Raw genomic sequence first — 25603 nt, forward strand, 5'->3', positions numbered from 1 at the left:
GCAGCACCCTGAACTCAGAACTCTTGATTCTTCGTAAATGTTAGTGTGTAATTAACTACAGAGGGTCTCGAATAAATGTTTGGCGTAGGGCCCTTCAAGTATCTTAATCGGACCCTGATCAGCGCTGGAGCAATGAAATACAGGTTCATATAAATTTGACTTGACACAAAACTCAAGTAAATTTAGTTCATACTGCTTTTTTCTTCTCAAAAAAGATCACAAAATTTTATCCGACCAACAACTTACTTAAGACTCTCGAACTATCTCGCCACGACCCATTTTTTACATTGGGGCAGTTCTCAAAAGGTGGGAACAAAAAAGTTAACTTTGAGCAATTTCAAAAATTTTCGAATTTGATATCAATTTTTCTTTTATTCTATAGTATGCATACCTAGAACACAAAATATGAACATGAAAAGACAGCAGGTATTTGTAAAAATTGTTAATTAGCAAATTAAATCAGCAATCTGTAGGTAACAGATTTTGGACATTGTTGTCATGTAGGTAACGGATTTTGGACATCATCATAATGTAAGTTTCACCATTTTTGACAACTGTTAATCTGATTTTTAACTTTTCCAATGAAAATGTTATTTACTACTTTTTGAATTTTGCAATTTAATGATAAAGAGGATATTAATGAAGTACTTGAATGGCTATACATACTGCTCTTTACATATAATAAAGTTTTGGAATGATTTTGAAGAAGTTGATGAAAGGTAGAAAAAAGCTTCATGGAAATAATTATACAAACTTGTAGTTTGATTTATTGGGACAAATAAAGAATAAAAATAGAAACAAATAAATACGACATATATATTTTTAAAGGAAAAATAAACAAAATATTCTTTAAGAAAGAATGTAAAAAATGACATCAGTTTTAATAACGAATATTTTTTCTAATGTCATAAGAATTAAAACGATGTCTAAAAAAATTATTGAAAAAAGAAATTCGTATTTCTATTTCGAGATCGTTAAATTATGTTTAAAAGAAAGAGAAAAAAAAAATTCTAAAATAATAAAAGCGGCGGGAAAAAAATTGCTAGCGCAGGTGATAACGTCGCCAAAACTGGTGCAGCTGACGATTAACTACATTTGTTAAACTGGAATCCCCCTCTGGTAACCTTGAGCGTATCGTATACTGTGTTGTCGCCAATGTCGCCAGCGGAAGTTTGCTTGGCGATGTTAGCGCAAAATGGCTTTCGTTCGATCATAGAAAGCCATGTTACTAATGTAATTTATGCATTGTTCAATGTGTAACGTATTAATTATGCAAAATACCAATGGATTAAAGAAGATAACATTATAATAACCTTTTTTATTGAGGTTAGAAGACAGTGGATCATCAAAAATTATGAATAAACGGACAGAATTATCGGCATCAAGATCGTTACGCCATTTGGACATCTCACATGTATGTTTAAGAAAAATCATTTTTCTTCTAAGATACTGCATAAAAGCTTATGAAAACACTTTTAAACAATTAAAAATTGATTCTGAGGATCGATAAATACCTTTAAAACGAAAACATTATATACTTAGTTCTCAAATAATAGCATTTTAAAGATCGCAACTTTTGGACATACATCAAATTTCAAAGTTACGTTTTTTTTAAATCGTTTACAAAGTAAATAATCTATCTTTATTTTTGTTATCTGTGTAAAATATTAACAAAAAGTTATTCAGTGTAAGATTCATACCTTTAATTTTTTTTTGAAACGTATGGAAATAATTTAAAAAAAAAATTTTTTAATGGTACATTTGCTCAGTTAACGTTTTGGTATGTCCAAAATTGTGCCTTTTAGCAAAGAAAATATTTTTTTAAGGGCATTTGAAGAGCTTTTTTTCCATAATTTATGTCAATTCTTGTCTTTATACAGCATTATAATTTACCTCAAAAATTTTAGAGTTAATTAAAATGAAAGTTATTTGGTGTTGAAGCTTCAAAGTTGAAGTCTGTGTTTGTTCCCACCTTTTGAGAACTGCCCATTGGTATTGAAGAAAATGAAGTCCTTTTCTCGTGCTTAAATCAGTTAAAGAATTAATCAGATTTTAGAATTTAGTTGTGCTGCACCCAGGGTTCAAAAAATCATGATATTTTCAAAAATATCGAAACTATCCGATATTTTGATATATATCGGATATTTTGATATATAAATCCAAAATTTTCAATCAGCACAAACTAAAGTCTTCAAAATAGTAACACTTGATTTTCTAAAATTATTATTACAATATAAGGTAAAGGTACACTGGTGTCCAAAAGTTAAGCATAATTCATAAAATGCGAGAAAAATCTGTAAATTTTCGTAAAATTATATAAAGTTACTTATGGAGATTCATTGGTTGAAGAAGAAACAATATGTTTATGCAAAATAGTATAGTCGATGGTGTCATGCGCGAATTAGGTGCGCGTTTCGGAATGTGGATAAAACAGCTCGCACGCTTTAGAGAGTTCAGGCGCGTTTCATGCAATTGCTGTACCAAGAAACATTGGATCTGGTGAAACAGAACTAATAATGGCACAAAGACGCCAATTGGACATGCTTGCGAAAGGAAGAATCGTTGGAATGCTAGAATCTGGACGACCACAAACTGAAGTGTCTCGTATTCTTAATGTGCCTCAGTGTGTAATCTCGAGACTGTGGCAGAGGTTTTCAAGTACGAGAGATGTTACCCGCCGACCAGTACCAGGTCGACCAAGTGTCACAACCGCAAGCCAAGATCGTTTTCTGGCAATTTCTGCACGACATCATAGGGACAGCTGTGCCAGAGAACTGGGTTCGGCGCTCAGTGCCGTCACAGGAATAACAATTTCGAGGCAAACTGTTTACTCGAGACTCAATCATGTCGGTCTGTATGCCAGACGACCAGCAGTTTGCATTCCTCTCACATCAGCGCATAAACGAGCTCGTTTAAACTGGAGCTTGCAACATCGGCATTGGAGTCTGGGACAGTGGGCTAATGTGATGTTCAGTGATGAGTCCCGCTTTACTCTACAGAGTGATTCTCGTCAGGTAACAATCTGGGGAGAAAATGGGACTCGTTTCCAACCGCAAAACATAAGAGAAAGACATCACTTTGCGTCAGCAGGAGTAATGGTGTGGGCGGGCATTATGTTGGATGGCCGCACCGACCTCCATATTTTTGAGACAGGCTCAGTGACTGGTCAAATATACGGAGACGAAGTTCTTGAGCCTTATGTTCGCTTGTTTCGAGGTGCTGTTGGTCCTGAGTTCACATTCATGGACGATAACGCGCCATGTCACCGAACAGCTGTGGTCGATAACTTCCTCGAATCAGAAAATATCCAGCGAATGACGTGGCCTGCGAACACCCCTGATCTGAACCCTATCGAGCATGTCTGGGATATGCTCGGGAGACAACTTGCAACCCGTTCGCCTCCGCCAAGCTCCGCTCCGGAGCTAAAAAGAGCTCTCCAGCATGCTTGGAACTGTTTAAGCCCACAACTCATCCACCACCTCATCATATAAAGAATGAGTAATCATTGTGCAGCGTGCCTGGCAGTCAGAGGTGGCCATACACACTATTGAACTTCAGTATCATCTTTTAAAGAAAAATTTTTTTACAAAGAGTAAACTCCTCATATGCCTAATTTTCATTTAAACTATTTTTTGGGATGATAAAAGTAAATATTACCGTTTTTTTGAGTAGTTTCCTTATTTTGTAACCGTGTTGCACTCGCATATCACGATTCCCCCTATTTCGATGTATATTTCTCACATTACTCACATAAATAACAATTATGCTTAACTTTCGGACACCAGTGTATTTTCATTATTTATGTTTAATCTTTCATTTTACATTTTTATCCATTTTAATGGAGCTAATTTATCAAATTAGCTGTTGTACACATTTTTATTCTGTTAGCTACTTTTAAACAGTTATATGATTTCAAAACAAAAAATATGAATTAGTCGGTGATAGTCATTAGACATTTTCTTTTTTTCTGACCAACGTTTAATATTTAACGAGGCATAATTAATATGAATTAAAATTGTTACATTACTACTATTCTTTTGTTACATTGTTTGCATTATTACATTACTAGCTTGTTATTAATTAATTATTACATTACTAATAATCTATCATTACTTCTTTGTTATTATGCATTACTACTAATCCATCATTATTTTGTTTGTTATTAGTTAATTGTTACATTATAGTCTATGGGCTGAGTGTAAATATTGTTCAAGTTCGTTTACCAATCTTAGGGACTACGTGAACTTGCTTAAAATCTATTATAAATGATGAACTCAATAGAAAAATACAATGTTCGCACGCTGGAATTGTCTCATTAAGTTTTATTTGTAATTGAAATAGGAACTACGTTCCGTGGACTGTTAGCACTTACACAAAAAAATTTGTCTCTAGATGGCGCTATTAAACACAATATTTATAATCTAAAAATTTAATAAACAGTTTTTCAACCGAAAATTTACTGTTTTGCTCAATTTTTCGTTGCAAAATATATTAATACGTTTTAAATTACTTACTTTCGCTTAGTAATTTCGTAACTAAAAGGAAATCAAAAATTGTATCAATCCGCAGCTCTGAATGATCTTCATCTCAAGATTTCGTTTATTACAACTGAGCCAGAGCACATAGACATTGTTAAGTACAAAAAATTAGAAGGCACTTTACTTCACAAAAAAGATTTAATGAATCACCGAATAGCAATAATTGCCCTACAAAATCTTAAGAACATAAACAACTCTAACAGATGCCAATAGATGTTTAAAAAATATTATAAAATTAAATATTAGCAGACGATAAATTAAAAACTAAAAAGTATATTTCATATTCGGAACTCCAGCGCTCGAATACGCTACCTTGCGGTGATTTATAAAACTGCGTCTGCACCTAAAACATTGCCACGTTGCGCATCACGTGTGTCTGTTGACGTAAACGCGGTCAGTTTGTTCTGAGTAACGCATTCAACATGTCTAAGAACGCCTTCAACAACAGAAATTAATTCGTCCCTTAGTAGTATTCTCGAGCTTCTCAAAATAATGTTAGTTTTCCTTATTTCTTTCAAAAAAGTATTAAATGGTGGAAGCGTAAACAAGAAAACTCTGGATTAACAAAATTGGATAACGTTATACCAGGTAAAATTTTTTATTGTTTTGTATGAATTTGTAAGAATATGGGGGTTTTTTTAATCTTAAATTAATTAAACTTACCATATTTTACAGCAGCATTTAGTTGGAATGGACAGTATGCAAAATATTTTCTTGAATATATTATCGTAGAACAAAATGAATAACCGAGAAAGAATTTACTTTATTCCTTTTATTCTCAGCTGAAAGGTTTCGCCAAATTTGTTTAGGGTTATTAATTTTTAGTATTGTGCGAGCAAAGTAGCCTTGGCGAGATTTCGCGTTTTTAGTTAAACCATTTTTAATTTTTATCATGAGTGGAATAAAATGGTAGTAAGATTACAGAATTCGATAAGTGAAAGGAAATAATGGTCAATCAACTGAAAAGAAAACTACCACCATATATCCGTGAGAATTTTGTTGATGATTTGCATAACATGACACAATTAAATCGTAACTCAGAAATTAGAAAAATCGAAACAGAAAATTTTTAAATGAACCGATTCGGGAATTCGAGAGAAATAACTCAACTACAAATGGAAAAAAAAATAAGCGCTAGCCAAGCAAGGCAAAAAAGTATCATCTTCTTTCGATAACAATTTGTAATGTCACATTGAATTTTCTAGCATTAATTGTTATTCTTGTCAGGCCACAATTATTATTTAGTTTTATCAAGAATTGATAAATATCGAATTCAACATCGTGGAAATAGCTGCTTAGAACTACGAACTACGTAGTTTGCATGAATCTTTGACGTTTAGTAATGCTTCTTGAATTCTCATTTCTTTCTACGTGGGCCAGAATATCCACAAAACTTTGAAAATTAATTTTAAAAGAATAAAGCGAAAAAATCATACGTACGAACAAAAATCACAACACTTTTAGCATTTTCTTCGTTACCATGTGCGTTTGTTGTAGTTTTCAATTCCGCCATTAGACAGTGACTTCAGTGCCCCCTATAGTTCGTTGGAGTTGCGAATCACGATGTTTTATCTTTTCCTTTTTTAATAACATTGCTTTTTGATTACAGACGATATTTTGGGCTCATTTTTAGCTTACTTTCTCGTCAAAGTAATATAAAATAAAAAGAAGGACATAAAAGGTGGTTTACTGTGCTAAGGTTAATGTATCGTAAAAATATTGCTTAGTACAAAAAATAAGTCAAAAAAAAAACTAATTTGAATTCTGAAATTTTGAATTCAATTTATGTTTTACGCAATCACGAGTTGCGACAGGACCCTACCCATAGGTTACTTACTACCCTACTCACTTGTTTCTAGACACGGCTCCTGTCCCTCCAAGTCTACATCTCCTCTTGAACGGAGACGTGTGTATTAGTTGTGTATGTGTAGGCTTTTTTGTGTGATTAGATCTGTGTGTATGCACGTTGGCATGTGTGTATGTGTGTAAAGGCGCTGTGTGTATGTGTGTGAGTGGGTATGTGTATGAGCGTGCATGCGTGCAGGACGCCACCGACTAGGAGCGGCTACCGGGGAACGGAGTCGCACCTGCAGGTGACGTGTGGGGGCTGAAAAAGGCACGGACGCCAAAGACGGTCAAATGATAACAATAAGCAATCGTGATTGCTCAAAAAAAAAAAGATAAAATAATTAATTAAATATCAAATTCGAAAGTAGGGGTTTGAGATGGGAAAAATGTGTCTGTCGGTCGACCTATGGGTCATTCCATGTCAAGTGATCCAAAATTTGGGAAATTTTTTCCCTCACCCTTTTGTATTTCTTTGAAATTTGGCTCATCGATTGTACCCTTTGAGGTAATCAAAAGTCCAAATTTTTAGATTTTTATCTCTATTATTTTTTTATTTATGACACTTTGATTTTTCGAAAAACCCGCTTTTTTTCATGGATGCTTGAACATAAAATGGACGATAACTCAGCATCAAATATAGATAGAAAGATTTGGTAAAAAGCATTTTAAAGTACATTAGTTGCTGTTTAATGGGATATGCAACATGACTAATTTCAAAAAAAATTTAATTTTTAAAAAATTAAATTTAAATTTTAAATTTAAATTTCTCAAAAAAGGTATAATGAATTTTTTTAAAAAAATTCTCAAAAATTTGTGTGTATTTTATTTTCATTTGTGCAAAGTTTCAAGTTGGGATCTCAATGGGATCATATTTTTATGAATTTTTAAATAAAATTTGACTTATGAAATAATGACATTTTTCAGATTCCAACTAGTTAAATATGGGGTTCTCTCACTGGGGATGGTCTAGTAAGTAGTAATTGATCATAACTATGCTTGAAATGAGCTGACGTGAATTTGTAAATTGGCAAGCACCCCCCCCCCCGCACCACCACCACCACTTTTATTTATTTTATTTATTTATTTTTTTTCAAAACTATTTTCAAAATGTAAAAAATAAATAAATGAATAAAAAACCAAAATGAATAGTAAACTTATTAAAAATTGGTAAATATTCTTCTTTAAAGTAAGAAAAAGACCCCTTCCCCCGGGCCACCACTTTTATTATTTTTTTCCAAAACTATTTTTAAAATGTAAAAAATAAATAAATAAATAGAATAAAACAAAATGAATAGCATTCATAATAAAAGTTGGTAAATGTTCTTCTTTAAAGCAAGACAAAGTACATTACCCCCCCCCCCCCTCACATTCACTCACACATACGATTAACACTATACTAGTATCACGCTTCACCTGATGCTTTTTTTTTTTTTCAGACCAAGTGTTTCTTTTTCAGTCCGAACTTCACAAAGTGTACTTGATTATTTCACTATCTGATAAGGAAAGTTATGATTCATTTCGTCCCTTACCTCTGCACCAACTTTCAAATTTGGATGGAGGAAAGAAATAGTTTTCCCCAAGATCACAGCAAAATAGGAGTGTTTCCCCCGTGTTGTTTCATTCTTTTTACACCAAACTAAAAATAAATCTAAGTATCAGGTCATATGTCTGTCCACATAAAACTCTTTCAACAACATTTGGAGTGCAGCTGTTTTTTCTTTTCTTTAATGCTAGTTTTCTTTTAATTTCACTTGTAAACGAGAGCAATGCAGCGAGATCTATTTATACATATATTAAAAGCAGTTATATATCAAACAAATTTTGCTAATTTGAGCATAACCTTCCATGTTGTTATGTTTCATTCCAGATTGCCCCCCTCCCGCTACCGTCTCACTTTCCGAAAGAAAAAAAAGCTGCAAATGAGTTCAGTTTTTCTGCCTTTTATTTTTTATGACCCCCCCCCCATTTATAAGCTTTAGTCACTACTGATGTTTAGCAGCGTGCGTCCCAGTTTATTATGGTTATAACTCTTACGTGCCGGCTTTTTTTTAAATACAGTTTTGAAAAAAAAAAAAGATAAAAAGTGGTTGTGTGGCGGAGGGGGGAGGGAGGTACTAATCTACAAAGTCATGTCAGTTCATTTCAAGCATAGTCATGATCAATTACTACTTACTAGACCATCCCCAGTAAAAGAACCCCATATTTAACTAGTTAGAATCTGAAAAATGTCATTATTTCATAAGTCAAATTTTATTTCAAAATTCATAAAAATATGATCCCATTGAGATCCCAAATTGAAAATTTGCACAAATAAAGATAAAATACACACAAATTTTTGAGAATTTTTTTAAAAAAATTCATTATACCTTTTCTGAGAAATATAAATTTAAAATTTAAATTTCATTTTTTTAAAATTAAAATTTTTTTGAAATTAGTCATGTTGCATATCCCATTAAACAGCAACTAATGTACTTTAAAATGCTTTTTACCAAATTTTTCTATCTATATTTGGTGCTGAGTTATCGTCCATTTTATGTTCAAGCATCCATGAAAAAAAGGGGTTTTTCGAAAAATCAAAGTGTCATAAATAAAAAAATAATAGAGATAAAAATCTAAAAATTTGGACTTTTGATTACCTCAAAGGGTACAATCGATGAGCCGAATTTCAAAGAAATACAAAAAGGTGAGGGAAAAAACTTTGGATCACTTGACATGGAATGACCCCTATGTGCTCCCCCCCCCCACAAAAAAAAAAAAAACAAAAAACAAAAAAAAACAAAAAAAAACAAATCGTTCGATTCAAACAAACTTTTTAACTTCCTTTAAAAAAAAGGAAGTATTGTATTCGCGAAAAAATTTTCACTCAAAAATCGACCTCAATTTCCATTTTGCTCACCCCTGAGTGAACGTTGAGTTTTTTTTTCGACCTGACCACACGAGGATATATGCCGAGAAATATCCATTTTGACGATTCTTAAGTTAATTACAACGAGTTTTCTCGTGACGTCCGTATGTATGTATGTCGCATAACTCAAGAACGGTAGGTCCTAGAAAGTTGAATTTTGGTACGTAGACTCCTAGTGGAGTCTAGTTGTGCACCCCCCTTTTGGTTGCATTCGGGTGTTTCTAAAGGGGGTCTTTTACATCTTTTTGGGAGGAAATCATTGTTAATTTCGATGTAAACTCAAGTGATGTTATAATTTGGCGGACACTTGGCAATACATCGCCATTCTTTTGGTCGCCAGGTTTTGTCGCCAACTTGGCGATTTTTTAAAAATCTGATTTCTTTCGCCACTGTTGGCGATATCTAGAGAGTAAACTATTGAATCACATCAAAATTGCCAATAATGGGAAAATTAAGTAGTAAATTGGAGTAAAAGGAAGTCATGTGATGCACACATCAGCTCGTTTTTCTTTCTTTCTTTCTTTTTTTTCTTTTGAAAGATCTCCCCGATGACACCTCATTCCGGTATTTCATTTTCGATTTTTCGTTCAACTTTGAACAGTTCAAAGCACTTTATATTAGCGTTTGCGGGAAAAATTGGAGGCAAATATAAAATGCGAACTTAAAGGCGGATTTGTTTAAGAAAAACTTTGTTAGAAAAAGCTCTTGATGAGAATATTTTTACAAAAGATTTTTTTCTTTTAATTAGCCATTTTAAGGGTATTTTTTCGACAATTAATTTTTATTTTAAACATTAACGACAACTCGAAAAATTATTTTATGTCACCAAAAATTGACAAAATGGAGTAGATTCTGAATACATTCTCAATTTTTGGTGACAAGAAATAAAAATGAAAGTTATTAATAAATATAGAAATACCATATCTCATAGACTTAACATTGACAAAAGTCAGAGATTAATATGACTGGATCGAAATGAATTTAAAGCGCAAATGTTTTTACCAGGGCTGCGGAGCTGGAGTGAAAAAGAACCAATTCCGGACTGTGGCTCTTACCCTATCCCCTCGTTTGTGCACTAACTATCAATCTAACTCAATATTCATTGCTGATGCTTGAATAATTTAATCCAGTGGTGAATAATCTGTTTTTACCTGCGGGCTACAACTCACATTAATAGGAATCTTGTGGACCAAAACAAATATCAAATTTATTTATATAATTTAAGTTTTTCTAGATAGCATGGGAAAATAAGGGAAATGAAAGACAATTACAAACTAAAATTGCTGACTTTATTACTACATGCTTATTTTATTGCGACTGTGTTTCAGAAATTTATGACTACTTGACCTCAAAATTAATAATACCGAAAGAAGATTACTAGTATTTTTGGAAAGTTTTAGAACATATTTTTCGTTTTTAAACACTGAATACAACGACGGGGCACTTGGGTCAGCTTCAAAGGGCGAGTTTGATCCGCGGGCTGCAGGTTGAGCACCACTGATTTAATCAATGCTCCCAGTTCATCGAAACATTGGGTGGACTACAAATGCGGGCAGTATTGAAATAAAATGGAGCACTATTTCCATTGCATCAGATAATGTTCAAAAATTAGTCTCCTGTGCATGCCCGAAAACTCGGTGTTCTTCGAAGAGATGTAGTACATGCAAGACGTAAAATTTTTCGTGCACATAATTTTCCTCTAGTGACTGTAGCTGTATAAACTCTCAGGAGGAAAATAACTCTGTACGCAAAAACGGGATAGATGAATTCAGTGATTCTGACTATGATACTTCAGAATGAAGTTTGCTTCTTGAAAAAAACTATTTTTTGATGTACATGTATAATGTTTTTAACGTACATGCATAATATTTTAAATGTGCATGTACAATATTTTTTATGTATTTAAAATTTGTCTGGCTCTTGCTTGTCAGTTTCACTCCTTTTGATGTATCTATAAAAGTCTGTAAAAAAATTATGAGACACTTTTTTGTGAACATTGGGTTTTTTTTTCATCTGTAGACACTAAGGATTCAGAAAAATATCACTTTTTGTAGTCCCCGAAGTTGGCAAACGAAACCATGTTTTTAAGCATCTTTTATGCCTTCGTCCCACAGCCTATTACTAATAATCCTTTTTATTTTATGAATATAAAATAAAAAGGAATATTATATCACTTTGTTATATTAATGATGCATTAATAAATCATGAAAAAATAGTACATAACTTTTTCGTTATTTTAATAATAGATGAACAATATCACTATGCTAAATATAATTTTTATATTGAAAATACCGCAGTTGAAAAAATAAGTATCAAAAATATCAAAGTATCATGATATTTTGAAAATAAATATCGGACATACATCGTGATATATATTATGATGTATATCGGCGAACCCTGGCTCCGCCCTCTGCTGGTGCTTAGAGTACTTGTAAATTTCATCTAAATGTAGAAATTTATTCAATCCATGCAGCCTTAAATGACTGAAAAATTTTGTCTGTAATATGATCATAATTTAGAATTAAACTTACCTTCTGTTCTGGAACCACGTTTTGACCTGCGTGTCTGATAGTTTGAGCCTGTTTGCAAGTTCTATTCTGTCTTGAACACTCAAGTACTTCTGCTGATCAAAGCTCTTCTCTAAAACCTTTGAAATACAAACGAGAATAACTAGAGGTAATTGTTGGATCATGTCTGTGTTTATGAGTATGTAAAATGAGAAGAAGCCTAATTGTATGAACCCTTTTTACATATACACTCAAATCCGTTTTTTTTTTTTTTTTTTTTTTTTTTTTTTTTTTTTTTTTTTTTTTTTTTTTTTTTTTTTGCGATGGATAGGGACCGCACAAAAAAATCGTTCGAAACTTCACGAGTAACTACAAAAAGTTTTCGCTACACAGTGATTTTTTTTTTTTTTTTATGCGGTGGATTCTTTACCGCTTCTTTAAACGAAATCAAAACAAACCACGTGATGATAATCAGGGGTGTCCACCCTCCTAAGGGCAAGGGCGCACCCCCCTCAATATCGCAAAGACCCTCCTAAATGCAAGAACCCCCAAAAAATGAGAAAAATACCCCCAAATCCCACTTAAAAATTTCAATGCCGCAGTCTGCGCCATGACCCCTCCCCCTCCCCCAGGTGGGCACCCCTGTGATAATTGTGCTGAATCGTCAGGCAAAATTTTCCGAATAAGGAAGTACAGTCGTCACTTGAAAATACTACCTCGCACTCGTTTTATAAATAATTTCGTCAATTAAGTCCCAATCTGGTTAAAATTTTCATATACCGCACAAAAAAAAAGGTCGCACAAAAACAGGTTTGAGTGTACAGAACACTTAACAAAATAGGATAAATACAAGTTTAGTTTTTACCCAAGTTGTGCACCCTGATGTTCTACGTAGATTCATGTTAGGATTTTTTTTTCTTTTTTTGTTTTACGTCATTGCTACCTAAAAATCCCGGAATTAATTGCGTCATAGTTGGATTTTTTCCCTAAGTAATCAAGATTACTTCTTGTTTCCCCTTTGCCATGGCTTTTTTTTTTTTTTAACTTTGTGATTAATATATAGCGAGTCATCTGATCTGGGATCCGGACCGTCAGGTCCGAAACCAAAAGAACCAATTGACAAAAAATCTGGGTTTTTGAGCAGGTAGAACATATTTAAATGAATTAATTTAGAATACGTTTTTCGTTTCCGTTTTGTCTGTTTCAAAATAAATGCATTTTGTTCCTTTCTCTTTTTTAACATAAAAATTACTTTACCAGTATTTTTACTTACTAGCGGTACCCGCACAGCTTTGCCCGTAGTAGAAAATTAAAAGATCATTTGGTTTGCCTGTACATTTACAAATAATGGATGATGAATTTCTTGCCAATTTGCTATGTTAATTTGCTCGCCAATGTTACGACTCTATGTTATGATAATTTGGTAATATACTCGTTTACGTTATGATAATGTGTTGGGTAAAATTTCCTTAAATTTGGAATAAAAAAAGAGCAAAATCGAATTTTTGAAAAATCGCTTCGAGGTGCACACTCCCATGCTACAAACTAATTTTGTGTCGAATTTCATGAAAATTGGTCGAACGGTATAGGCGTTATGCGCATCATAGAGATCCTGACAGACAGAGATCCAGACAGAGCGAGAGATCCAGATATCCAGACAGAAAGGCTTTCAGCTCTATCACATGTAAAGATTAGAATTGCGAATGCGAATATTGGGACATCATGGTATAACTTATACAAAATGTTGTGATTCATGAATGATCGTTTTGTATAACATTTAGTATGGGTGAAACATCTCAAAATATGTAAAATATGTGTAAATGTAAAGTTATATTTTAGGACATGAATAGGGTAGCCCGCCCAGTGAGTGAACACCACCCAGTGAATGAACAGCGCGTCATTTTTTTAAAAAAAGTAAGCTTCCAAAAAAAATTTTCTGAATAAATTCACTACAAAAGCGTTCTTTATTGATATTCTAAGCTATCTGGCACCTGATTGGTTACTTTGGTTACGTATTTTTTTCCTGGAAAAATTTTGAAATTTTTACTGCCGTGAATCGTTTTTTCTCTCTTTCAAAATAATAAGGCTGGTTTCGTGCTAGCAATTATTTTGATACATATTATTTTTATCGATAAATTTCTTTTTTAACTCTGCGAAAGAAAAATTAAGTATACATATTTAGGCTATGAATTTAAATTGTTTTAGTCAATGCAGAATGCGTAGATTTTCAGGTAGAGGGGTGTTCAGTCATTGGGTACGAAAAATTGCGAAAACCCAGTGAATAAACAATGGCAAAATTTCTTTTGATTTAAAAGGAAATTTGAAGTTTCTTTGAGATATTTTCATTTTCGTACTTTTTTGCAATGCAGATAGTTTTATATGCTTATTTTATGTATTTCATTGTATATTTTATAATTTCTTTATTTTTGTCTTTGTAAACAATGCACTTTTTACTTATTTTTTTCTTTTATCTAGCTATATCTCTATCTGTATATTAACCTACCTACCTACATCTATCTTTCTATATCTTTATCTCTCTTGAGAGATAGGTAGATGGAGAGATAGAGAAATAGAAATATATATATATACGAAGGGAGAGAATAGATAGGTAGATATGTATGTTTGTATATAGATAGATAAATATATAGAGGAAGATATAGAGATAGATATATAAAAATAAGAGGAAAATAGATATATAAGTAGATAAATATAGAGATAGAATAGGTAGGTAGATAGATAGATAGATAGATTTATAGATAGATAAATAGATAGGTAGTGGTTAATAGATAGATGGGTACATAGAAAGACTAATATAGATAGAGATAGATAGCTAGGTAGAGAGACTGATATAGAGATTAATAGACAGGTAAAAAAGCAGGTAGATAGATAAGTAGATAGATAGATAAGTGTATATATATATATATATATATATATATATATATATATATATATATATATATATATATATATATATATAAAGTAGATAGATTGATAGATAGAAAAATAGATATTTACATTGATAAATAAGTAAATAGACATAGAGATAGACCGATAGATGTGTAAATAGAAAAATAGATAGAAAGGTACATTGATAGATGGATAGAGATATAAAAAGATATAGATAGTTATAGATAGTTATATAAATAGATAGATAAGTAGATAGACAGATAGATGGATAGAAAAATAGATAAGTACATTGATAAATAGACATAGAGATAGACCGATAGATGTGTAGATAGAAAAATAGATAGAAAGGTGTATTGATAGATGGATAGAGATATAAAAAGATAAATATAGATAGATAGATGGATATAGATAGTTATATAAATAGATAGATAGATAGATAGATATATAAATTGATAAATAGATAGATATAGATAGTTATATAAATAGATAGATAGATAAATATATAGATAGTTATATATATTGATAGACAGATAGATAGATCTCAAAGAAACTTAGTTTCTTTTTGAATCAAAATCTATCATGTTCATTCACTGGACCAATTTGTGTTCATTTACTGGTTCGAGGTGTTCATTCACCGGGTCGTTGTGCAATTTTTGCTTTAAACTCCTAAAAAAGTCGGAAGCGGTACCATTTAAGTTTCCGCGATTTTTTAGAGATATTTACATAGATCAATTAAAATGTTTTAGCTATCACGATCTGTATAGTACAGAATTTAAAATTATTAGGATTTTTTAAAAATGAAATTGTGCTTAACTGTTCATTTACTGGTCGGTCTACCCTAATCAGCGATAGCATAGAGATGCAAGAGAAAAAAAAAAAGAATTTTTCAAAAGAATGAAAAAAACTTTTTTAAAACCTAGCAGCAATCCCTGATCGCAAAAACTGAAATCTGTCAGATACTTTTTTCTTTTTTGATTGTAAAAAATGCAGTTTTAAAGGTAACAAGAGCTCTTTTTTTTTTTTTTTTTTTTCTAATTTGGCATTAAACAAAATTTATGAATTTTTAAAGATGATTGAAAATTTTTTTAAAGACTGACACAGATCAACATTAAAATGTGACGTAAATTTTCCAAAATTGTAGCTAACCAGTCAGTAAGTTTTGAGCCAAATTATCAAAGTTCGCTAAGCTGCCACTGATTCCTAGTTTTCATTAAAATGAAAACAGCAGTTTAAATGGCAGCATTTCTTCCAAAAATTTCACAGCATGTTGAAACACTAAAAGTTTTCAGCAAAGGAATCATAATCGTGATAAAAACTTAAGTAAAAGTGAAGAACAAAATTTATGATGCAAAAATATCAATATCTGTTATTTATAATAATTTGATTCGCTAAATAAAGGAGATTCAAATGAATGAATTATAAAACGTCGTTTCCAAAAAATTTAAAAGTTTTTTTTCTGAAATAGCAGGTTTAAAAACAAAGGATTTGACCATTTTTTGATAAATTTGTTTATGTTTAATATTTTAAAAAAATTACTTAAATCGGAGCGCTTTTATTGTTTATGGCTTCTGCCGATGACATCACAAATGTTGAAATGCCATTCAGTGTTGCCATTCACTGCAAAATATTTAATTCGCATCTTTATTCATGTGTATGGGCAACGATGTGGTTGATAGCAAGCGCAGCGCGCAATATTTAATTCGCTGCTTGATTATCATAATGTGGAAACGTAGTACAAAGATGCGGCAAAGTGCATCATTTGTGACGTCATCAAGACCACGCCTTGTTTGAAAAATCGGACATTTTAAAAAATTAATTTAAAAAAAAAATTGTTGGGGAAAATGAAAGTATTTTCTGGACCCATGTTATTTATTTATTTATTTATTGCTCATTCTATCCGTTTTAATGACTAAAAGAAGTATTTTTGACTGAAGGAAACCACCCCATTCTCAATTAAATTAATTACCGATTCATTTTATAAATGAGCCATATGTAACCAATGGGTTATAGATGAAGTACCCGGTATTTCTCAGGTGACTCAAAATTTAACAAAAACCCTTTTCATTGTGATATAACTAATACTTGCAGTGAAGAGGTGTGTTTAAGTGTAAGTTTTTTGAATTTTCCTCATTTATTTTATATTGTTACTGTGAGTGTGAAATATTAATTTTAGGAAATTGCGCTAAGTAAAAAAAAAAAAAAAAAAACTCGATTGAAATGCAGCACTTTTATCCAAAAATATACCATGAATAAAAGACCTGCGATATCTATCGAAAAATCTACAATAGTTTTGCCTCATAAAAAGGTTTAATGGCAACACTTCGCGTTCTTTTAGTTTTAGAGTAAATTTTCCTTAACAACATTTTATCAGCTTTGAAGTGGCGCAAAACTTTCTTAAATTGCGTGATTTGATGTATTCAATATTTACACAATAATAATAATAGAAATACTAATTTTTTTTAATAAATTTAATACCAAATTTTCTTAAGCAAGAAATTGGAGCTTAGCTAACCAACAACCGGCATTTATTTATTTTTTTGTTACTTATGGATATGGATAAAAACTTTTTCTCCATGAACTAAGAAAATGCTCCAGAACGAAAATTTGCTATGTGATATTTTTAGTACTGTACTAATGTAGCACAAAAATAAAATAGAAAAATATATTACTTGCAGTTGTTGATCTGTATATGCAGTTCTCGCTTTTCTCTGTTTTTTAGATTTTAACCTCACGAAACGTTTTCGGCTTCCGGTGTTTTCGCCTGTAATAAAATTGGGAATGTATATAATATCAATAGCATAAGATTTAAACAACTCCAGCTTGGGAATGAAATTCAGTGCTATAAAAAAAATAATTAAACTACGTGTAAAACGCAGAAATTTGCAAAAATAAATAAATAAAATAATGCGGGCACGTATTTCGAGGTTATAAGGATGTCTTTTCATCCATAAGTTCACTACTTTGGCATCTAAAAAAGCCCCGATACATGATTGTAATGGTTTTGCAACTTTGTGCATTTAATACGTTAATTATCTTTTATCTATCAGCACAAATGTATTTATTTCAGAGCTTTACTAATTTATGTTTTATGCTTATACGTACTGTCTGACCAGCATAAGATGGAAAGGTGAACATCCGGTTTACAGGCGTAAATGGATGCATCTATTAGTTTTCAGGGATGTCAGCTTTTGCAATTCATTCAAATTGAACATCACAACTCAGTTCAATAGGCGCTATAGGCAGCTCTCCGATACTGGTAGACGATATGAAAGCAAAATAAAATTGAGCAAGAAATAATGAAAATTTGAAAGTTCCGCCAGCAGCAGTCACGAAACATCTCATGGTTTTTCCCCTAAGCTTGGAGAGTAACCCCCTGATGAGGCCCCACGGTATTTTGGGATCTTTTCAAATTTTCGTTCTTTCTTGTTCAATTTTATTTTGCTATTAAATATATATATATTAGCATACGTACGCATTACTATCATATCGATTTTTTGTAAAAAAAAAAACGTTTAAAAGCCATCACCAGAGCAACCATTATTTTTACCTGGATAGAGGGAGGTGTCATAACAGTTCTATTACCATACTAGGGTTGGCAATACGGCCTAAATACAAGGATTTTCGGGTGTATTAAATTACAATTACTGCCCCTGTCAACCTCAGACATTTATTCTGCTGTCTTTACATTTCATATCTAATTTTTACGGACTCTAAGTAGCTGCTATAGTTTCCTCTCTGATTCGTCAAGTCTTTTAAAACCTTTTAAACTACTATCTTTTATCCTATATGTATTTTATAGGAAGCCATCATTAAAGTTCTCGTCATTCAGTATGACTTTTTCTATATCAACAGTAAATTATGTAATCAATCACAATATATTGAATAGTTACTGCTTATAACTTCATTTTTAAAGTACCATTGCATACACTTCAATCTTTAGGTTCTACAGAAAATAACAATGGTTTGTACTAATATTCGGAATACATAATTAGATGAAATGATACTGGCCCCCTTTAAAACAGTGCACAGTTTTTTTCCATGTATTTTTTTTTTCGATTGAAATTCACTTTAAATCGACAATAACAAGGAGAATTATACTGCTAAAAATATTCTTCCCACGATCCTAATACCCAAAACAGACAGTGACTAAATCATCATAAAAATGCTCGCCACAAAGAAATAGTTCTACTGTTCACTAAATTCCTACACGAAATTTACGACCGCATTCCCCACCCCTCATACAGACTAATGAAACCAACAGTGACTCTGTCGTAAATTTTCAAGAAACTTGAAAAGAGTTGTGGTCAACTTCAATTGTGGTACTATCTGTTAGTGAAAGGACTTGCTGATGGATCGCGGTTTAGAGACTTTTGTTGGGGGAACAACGTGCAGCTTGCAAAACAGATTGGTTAGCTACACCTTTTCATGTTCTTGTGGAACCTAATAATACCCTGGTGGCTACTGAATTCAGAGAAACTTACTTAGGAAAGAAAGAAAACTGATGACTAGGGCATTGTATGGACCTACAAAGATCACAAAAATATACAGTTAATTGTTGCATTGTGATTAACTTTGTATCTTTATGGTTGCTTTTCAAATTTCGTAAATGGTGTATTCGTTGAAGTAGAAAGATATGAATAGTGCAAATCATGTCCGATTGTTTTGAATCAATTCATTTTTTAAAAAAAATCAATTTTAATAACTAACACCAAGAATTTACACATATTTTTTACTGATTGCCCATTCAATTTTCTGTAATGAAACATCAATCTTTTGCGCAGAAGTAATGTATGAAGGGTTTTAAAATATTTTTATTTGGAACAAAACTGAGAATATCCCATCAGCTTCAAATTATCAGGAATTAAAATGTGGTTTAAGTTCACGCTGAAATGCAACAACAATATAAAACAGGGGTTAAATTGTATCTTTCACATAAAAATAGTTTTAGCACTACAGTTTGGGGGAAAGCCCTAAAGGAATTGTTGTGTATGTATGTCCTAACATTTTCAATGATTCACATTTTCCACTCTGTTATTGCCATGTAAAATAAACTATGACATTGTATCTGGAAATGTTTTTAAGAGATTTAAGTAGTATAACTCCTGTGCTTAGTTAGCCGTTCTTTGAATTCTACTTTCAACAAACAAAAAAAGTCTAATTCGTTTTTTTTTTTTTTTTTTTTTTTTTTTTTTTTTTGATAGTCAATTTGAACTATTTAATAGTCACTGAGCCATTCCATTTCAGATCAGCCAGGTGCTGCCACATGACCATCACCGATTTTTTTGAAAAAAATACAGTAGTTACAACTAAGGGACATAAGAAATATCTCAAAAAGATTTTGCAAGAAGAAAAAATTTTCTTCAGTTACAGGCTACTAAAATTCTGCACAAAATCGGTCATTTTGGAAAAAAAAAACAGCAAAACACTCTGTTTGAAATGGACACTATTTCAAAAATATTTAACCTCTTTGAATAATTCTTTTTTCAAAAAAATAAATAAGGACCCATATATCCTCTAGACCTCGTTTTTGAAGATTTAGTTAGGTTTTTTTTTTTTTTTTTTTTTTTTTTTTTAAATAAAGAAAAAAAGTATATATATATTTGTGGCGAAAAAAACTGCCTTTTTACCGATTTTATGTTTTTTTTTTCCTCCATGATTTTTTTTTCACTAAACGGAGATGGCAGTCTAAAGCCTTTATATGATAGTATCATAACATATTTTATTATAATCCTTAAATGCATACAGTCTTAGAAGTAAAATTTGAAATTTTGAAAATTTTCAAAAATTGGCGATTTTTGAAGTGGGATTACTCAAAGAACCCATTTTTTTTTTTAAATCTAAAAATTGGCTCATTTGAACCCCATCTAATGCTTAACAAATGGATATACGCCGCATCTTGTATTTTTTCCCATGAAATGCTTTATGATTTTTTGAAAACCTTATCGCCCATGGCATGCATGTAAAATAAAAATGTCTAATAACTTCAGTCGCTGAAATTCTGATTATATTAATGCATAATAGCTACGATAATGATGTACTTTATCAGTAACAGCTAAAATCTTTCCTTTATCTTGTGTCAATATTAGTTTATCTTGTCTCCAAAGTTATGCCTTCACCGTTACTTTCATATGCCGCAACGAATCACATTTTTTCTCTTTCAATTACAACGCGCAACTCATTTACATGACAGGGGAAACCATCAAAGGGAAGAACAGTACAATGCATTTAAAACGATTAATTTTAATTTCGTGCTTTGGTTGTCATTGGTGAATGTTGTCCCAGAATTTTTGAATCCTACCTCGTATATGATTACTTTTATACATAAGTATAGGTATACTAAATTCAAAACGCAAAACTAACCTATAGTTTAAGAATTTTAAACGCCCACCTGTTTTATGAGAGAAGTAATCAATTGAACATGGTTAAAGTGGTTGTAAGCTGAGGTGACCAAACAGATCACCAAAGGTAGCTATTATAGCCAGGGATCCAATTTCTAAACAAAAGGAGCCCTATAGTCTTCAGAATTTATTTTAGTGCTTAAGTGGCCTGAATTCGGTCAAAAATACAAAAATTTGAGTGAAACAAATAAGGAAGTTTGGGAGCTCAGCTCCCAAAACAATTAGGCGCTGATCAGCAGAAAAATATATTTATTTAACGAAGTCAGATGGTCACCAAAGGCTCTGCTATAATTACACACAGAGTCATACAAAAAGACGAATTGACTGGGTCATCAAAAGCGTTGTTACAGGTATATTATTAAAAGTCAATAAGATTTCAGTTATGGCTGATAAAGTGCTCCATTATTGTAGCTATTAGGCATTAATATAATCAGAATTTCAGTAACTGAAGTTATTAGACATTTTTATGTTACATGCATGCCATGGGCGATAAGGTCACTTTCAAAAAATCATAAAACATTTTATGGAGAAAAATACGGGATGCGGTGTATATCCACTTGTTAAGCTTAGATGGGGTTCAAATGAGCCAATTTTTAGATTTTTAAAAAATTGGTTTTGTGAATAATCTCACTTCAAAAATCGCTAATTTTTGAAAATTTCAAATTTTATTTCCAAGGCTGTATGCATCTAAGGATTATAATAAAATATGTTATGAACTATCATATAAGGGCTTTAGGCTGCCATCTCCGTTTAGTTAAAAAAACTTTTTTTTTCATGGAGAAAAAAATCATAAAATCGGTAAAAATGCAGTTTTTTCGCCACAAAAATAATTTTTTTTTTCTTTATCGAAAATCCAAACTAAATTTTCAAAAACAATGTCTATATGATATATGAGTCCTTATTTATTTTTAGAAAAAAGAATTATTCAAATAGGATAACTACTTTTGAAATAGTGTCCATTTCAAATGGAGTGTTTTGCTGTTTTTTTCCAAAATGGCGGATTTTGTGCAGAATTTTAGTAGGCTGAACTGAAGAAAAAATATTTTCTTGCAAACTCCTTTTGGGATATTTCATCTGTCCCTTAGTTGTAACTACTGTAATTTTTTCAAACACATCGGTGGTGGTCATGTGACACTTTTCATACCTGCCTGCCTGATTTGAAATGGAATTACTCCACTCTGTTATGTTTATGTCAATGATAAAATAAAGTCGATTCAAACGGACATGGACGGACCGTCGCGACGGTTCGTCTATGTCCGTCCATGTCTACGCGTCGTGGCGGACGCGTAGGCCCCGGACACAAAAGTGACACGGAACGTGGACTTCAATCAAGTGAGGACAATGAGCAATTCGTGATTGCTCAAAAAAAAAAAAAAAAAAAAGGAAAAAGGGGGAAAAAACGAACTAAAGGAAAAAAATTCCAGCATTCAGTATCTAACCCTTGGTATTAATTTGAATTTTGACATCTTGAATTCAAATTATGTTTTTCGCAAACATGAATTGTGAGGACCATACTCGTAGGGCTCCTTGTTTCTGCAAATGGCTCCTATCGCAATCATAATTATGAAAAACATAAATTGAACTCAAGGTGTCAAAATTCAAACTAATGCCATGCAGGGGCTGGATGCTAGATGTTGTTTTGTAAAGACAAGAGGGTCGTTTATAAATAAAGTCGATTGCACGTAGTATGGATGCCACCGCCCACGAGAAGATCCAAATCGAGTGAGGATAATTGGCAATTCGTGATTGTTCAAAAAAAAAAAAAGTTTTTTCTTTTAGAATAGCCGACAGAGTAACCACTTTAGAGTCGTTGGTTCATTTTATGCTTGTTCTGGTGATTAATTTTTCTTTATTATTGGAACGACTTTTTTAAGCTTATTTGTCCACTGTCATACGGAGTGGTCAAAATATTTCAAGACCATTCATAAATTTCTCATGTACAAACCACAAACCATTGATACTTTATTATACAGTTAGGTGGATTATTTGGTGGAAGTTATTAAAATTGATATAAAAAATTCAAAAGTGTAGGACGTGATTTGTACCATTTCTGTGAGAAAGACCCATTATACGCTTTCCATAAGTTGATATTTCGACAGCTGTTTTCAATATACGTGAGAATTGTTTCAAGTGAAATAAATAATAAATTAATACATTAAATTTTCTTAATCATATTTAAGAGGAACATAGCTTCTTTTCTGCAATGAGGTGAGACAGACAACCAGCTAATACCAGTTGTTTTATAGACACAGAAGCCTGGAAATGCACAATTTAGCCTACCTTGCAAAGCAGATCCAGATATTGTTTGCTAATATATCCTTTCATGTTCCAAGCAGCATTATAATAAAGGTATTCAATGAGTTAACTTTGTATCTCAATGGCTAATTCTCGAAATCGGCAATTAGCAGCTAATATTCATTAAAATGGCAAGCATATTAAAGTACCATTATTACGTCTACGCTTTTATGTGTCGCGTCATTTCAGCATGGTCCTAATTCATAATCATTGCAATGATATAACTCGAAAATTCCTTTATCTCGAAGTTTTCATTGGGTCATAAATTATTGAGACTGTTGTGGAAACTTCCCATAGTTTTGATTATACATCGTTTGATATACCCCTCCGCCTCCCTCCCCATGATCTTTTGCATGGAGGAAGCAGTAAAAAAAAATCGATTTTAAAAGATTCATTAGATTGATTTGACTCATCAAAAAATCATACTTCTAGTTGCTTTCTTTAGTATATATTCTGTTTATTAAAACTTAAAATTTTCTGGGAAAAGGTAAAACACTTTCCTTGAAAAATAAAAGTACAGGAAAACTGCTCTCATTTATTTCTAACTTGAATATAAAATGCATGATAAAGCTACATGAGCTAAAAAAATCACTTTTCAGTCCCAAATTTGTACTCTCAGCGACGTTGAACTATGACCATTTAAAAGTCTTTCACTTTCCTTATTTAAACAGAAGCGAAACTAATAGAAGCTTAACAACAATAATAGCATATTATTGTTCACACAGCTTCCGCTGTATTCTTTCATACTGATGATTACATCTAAATGTTCTTGTTTGGGTTGCCATTTAACGCAACAAAATATCATTCAAAACAGAACGCAGCGAGCGTATAAGAATAGAACACAGCTTTGAAATAAAAAAAAGGCGACTTTTGCGTGTTTTGCGTTTTCCTCTAAGTGAATATAAACTTTGCATGCATACTCGCCTCGTGTTATGATCAGAAAATGGCGCGATGATTTTGCGTTTAAATTTTCAGATACCTTTTATGTTCGAAAGTGTTCTGTTTGATCAGCAACCTCAGATTTTTTTGTGGTAGAAATGACAGCTATCACGAAGGGAAGGAGTCTTTCTAATGCATTAAATAATATCAATGTACAATTTCCTGGTTAACCAAAATGTATCACAAACGCTGAATTGAAAAAAAGTAACAGGAAAAGTATCGCAAAGTTTCAATTACCCAACCATCAATCTAAGATTTGAACATGCAATGCTGATTTGAAGCTTTTATTGAGCTTAATTTAGAAACTGCCGTAAGTAGCATGAAAAGTACCACTAAGTTTCAACTACCCAATCATCGATCTAAGATTTGAATATGCGATAGTAATTTAAAGCCTTTCATCAGCATCAACACGACAGCCCTTTGTGGACCTTGGCCTTCTTTAGAAGCTTTTCCTAATTTACCCTATATCCTCACCTATAGCAGGCAGTCCCTGCACCTTTTCTAAGGTCTTCGTCTTGATGATCTTCCATAAACAGGCTGTCAGAAAACATTTTTTTCAAAAATGAAGTATTCCTGCTTGCATTATCAACAGGGGTGAACTGGTCCGACGGTCCATCAAGCCGCGGGCCGGTGCGCCCTCCCTTCTGTGCGTCCTTGCGCCCTCGATCCTCTGCGCCTTGCTTTCTTTCTTTTTTTTCCGTGACCTTGAACTTGAGAGAGAGCGCCATTGTTTTCTTTCCTTCCTTCCTTTTTTTTTCGCCCTCGCATCTGTGCTCCCTTTGGGAGTCAAGGTTGGCGCCCTCTTTGGGGCGCCCTTAATTATCAACGCTTTATTATGCAACTAACATTCCACTAATTCGCTATATTAACCTTTTTTTAAACTGATAATTTAAAATGTTTTACTTGCAGTTTAAAAGCTAATTTGTTGTTCAATTACTTTCGTTTTTGGTTTACAAAAAATGTGGTGGTAGGGAAAAAAAAGAAGAGGCGGCTAAAAAATTTTGTTCTCTCTGGCTACCAGATTTCTAAAGTTTGCTGGAATATAAACAACATATTTTACTATATTATTTATTCATGATAAGAACAAGCATACTTCGTAATAAAGCGTTCGACAGCCAGTAATCCACATTAATCTTCTCATATGTCTACCACTGGAAAAAGAAGACATCAACCCATTCCAGCTATTATATCACATTTTCAATCAAGTGTAAACCAATTATTTGTGCTGAGGTACAGCACATAACCCATTTCGCAATCATTCTTTGC

At 32.3% G+C, this 25603-nt stretch overlaps 1 protein-coding gene across 1 annotated transcript in view; it reads right to left on the reverse strand.

The window, feature by feature from the left end:
• Positions 1 to 25065, reverse strand: part of LOC129222992 (homeobox protein ceh-30-like) — a 44242-nt gene extending 19177 nt beyond the window's left edge. The window contains exons 1-4 of the mRNA XM_054857555.1: positions 24834 to 25065; positions 19187 to 19228; positions 17375 to 17466; positions 11823 to 11938 (exon numbers count right to left, since the gene is read on the reverse strand). Coding sequence (XP_054713530.1) covers positions 11823 to 11938; positions 17375 to 17466; positions 19187 to 19228; positions 24834 to 25065 — 482 coding nt within the window. The remainder of the gene's footprint in view (positions 1 to 11822; positions 11939 to 17374; positions 17467 to 19186; positions 19229 to 24833) is intronic.
• Positions 25066 to 25603: the final 538 nt, after the last annotated feature.

The sequence above is a fragment of the Uloborus diversus genome, chromosome 5 (genome assembly GCF_026930045.1).
Source record: "Uloborus diversus isolate 005 chromosome 5, Udiv.v.3.1, whole genome shotgun sequence".
NCBI lineage: Eukaryota > Metazoa > Arthropoda > Arachnida > Araneae > Uloboridae > Uloborus > Uloborus diversus.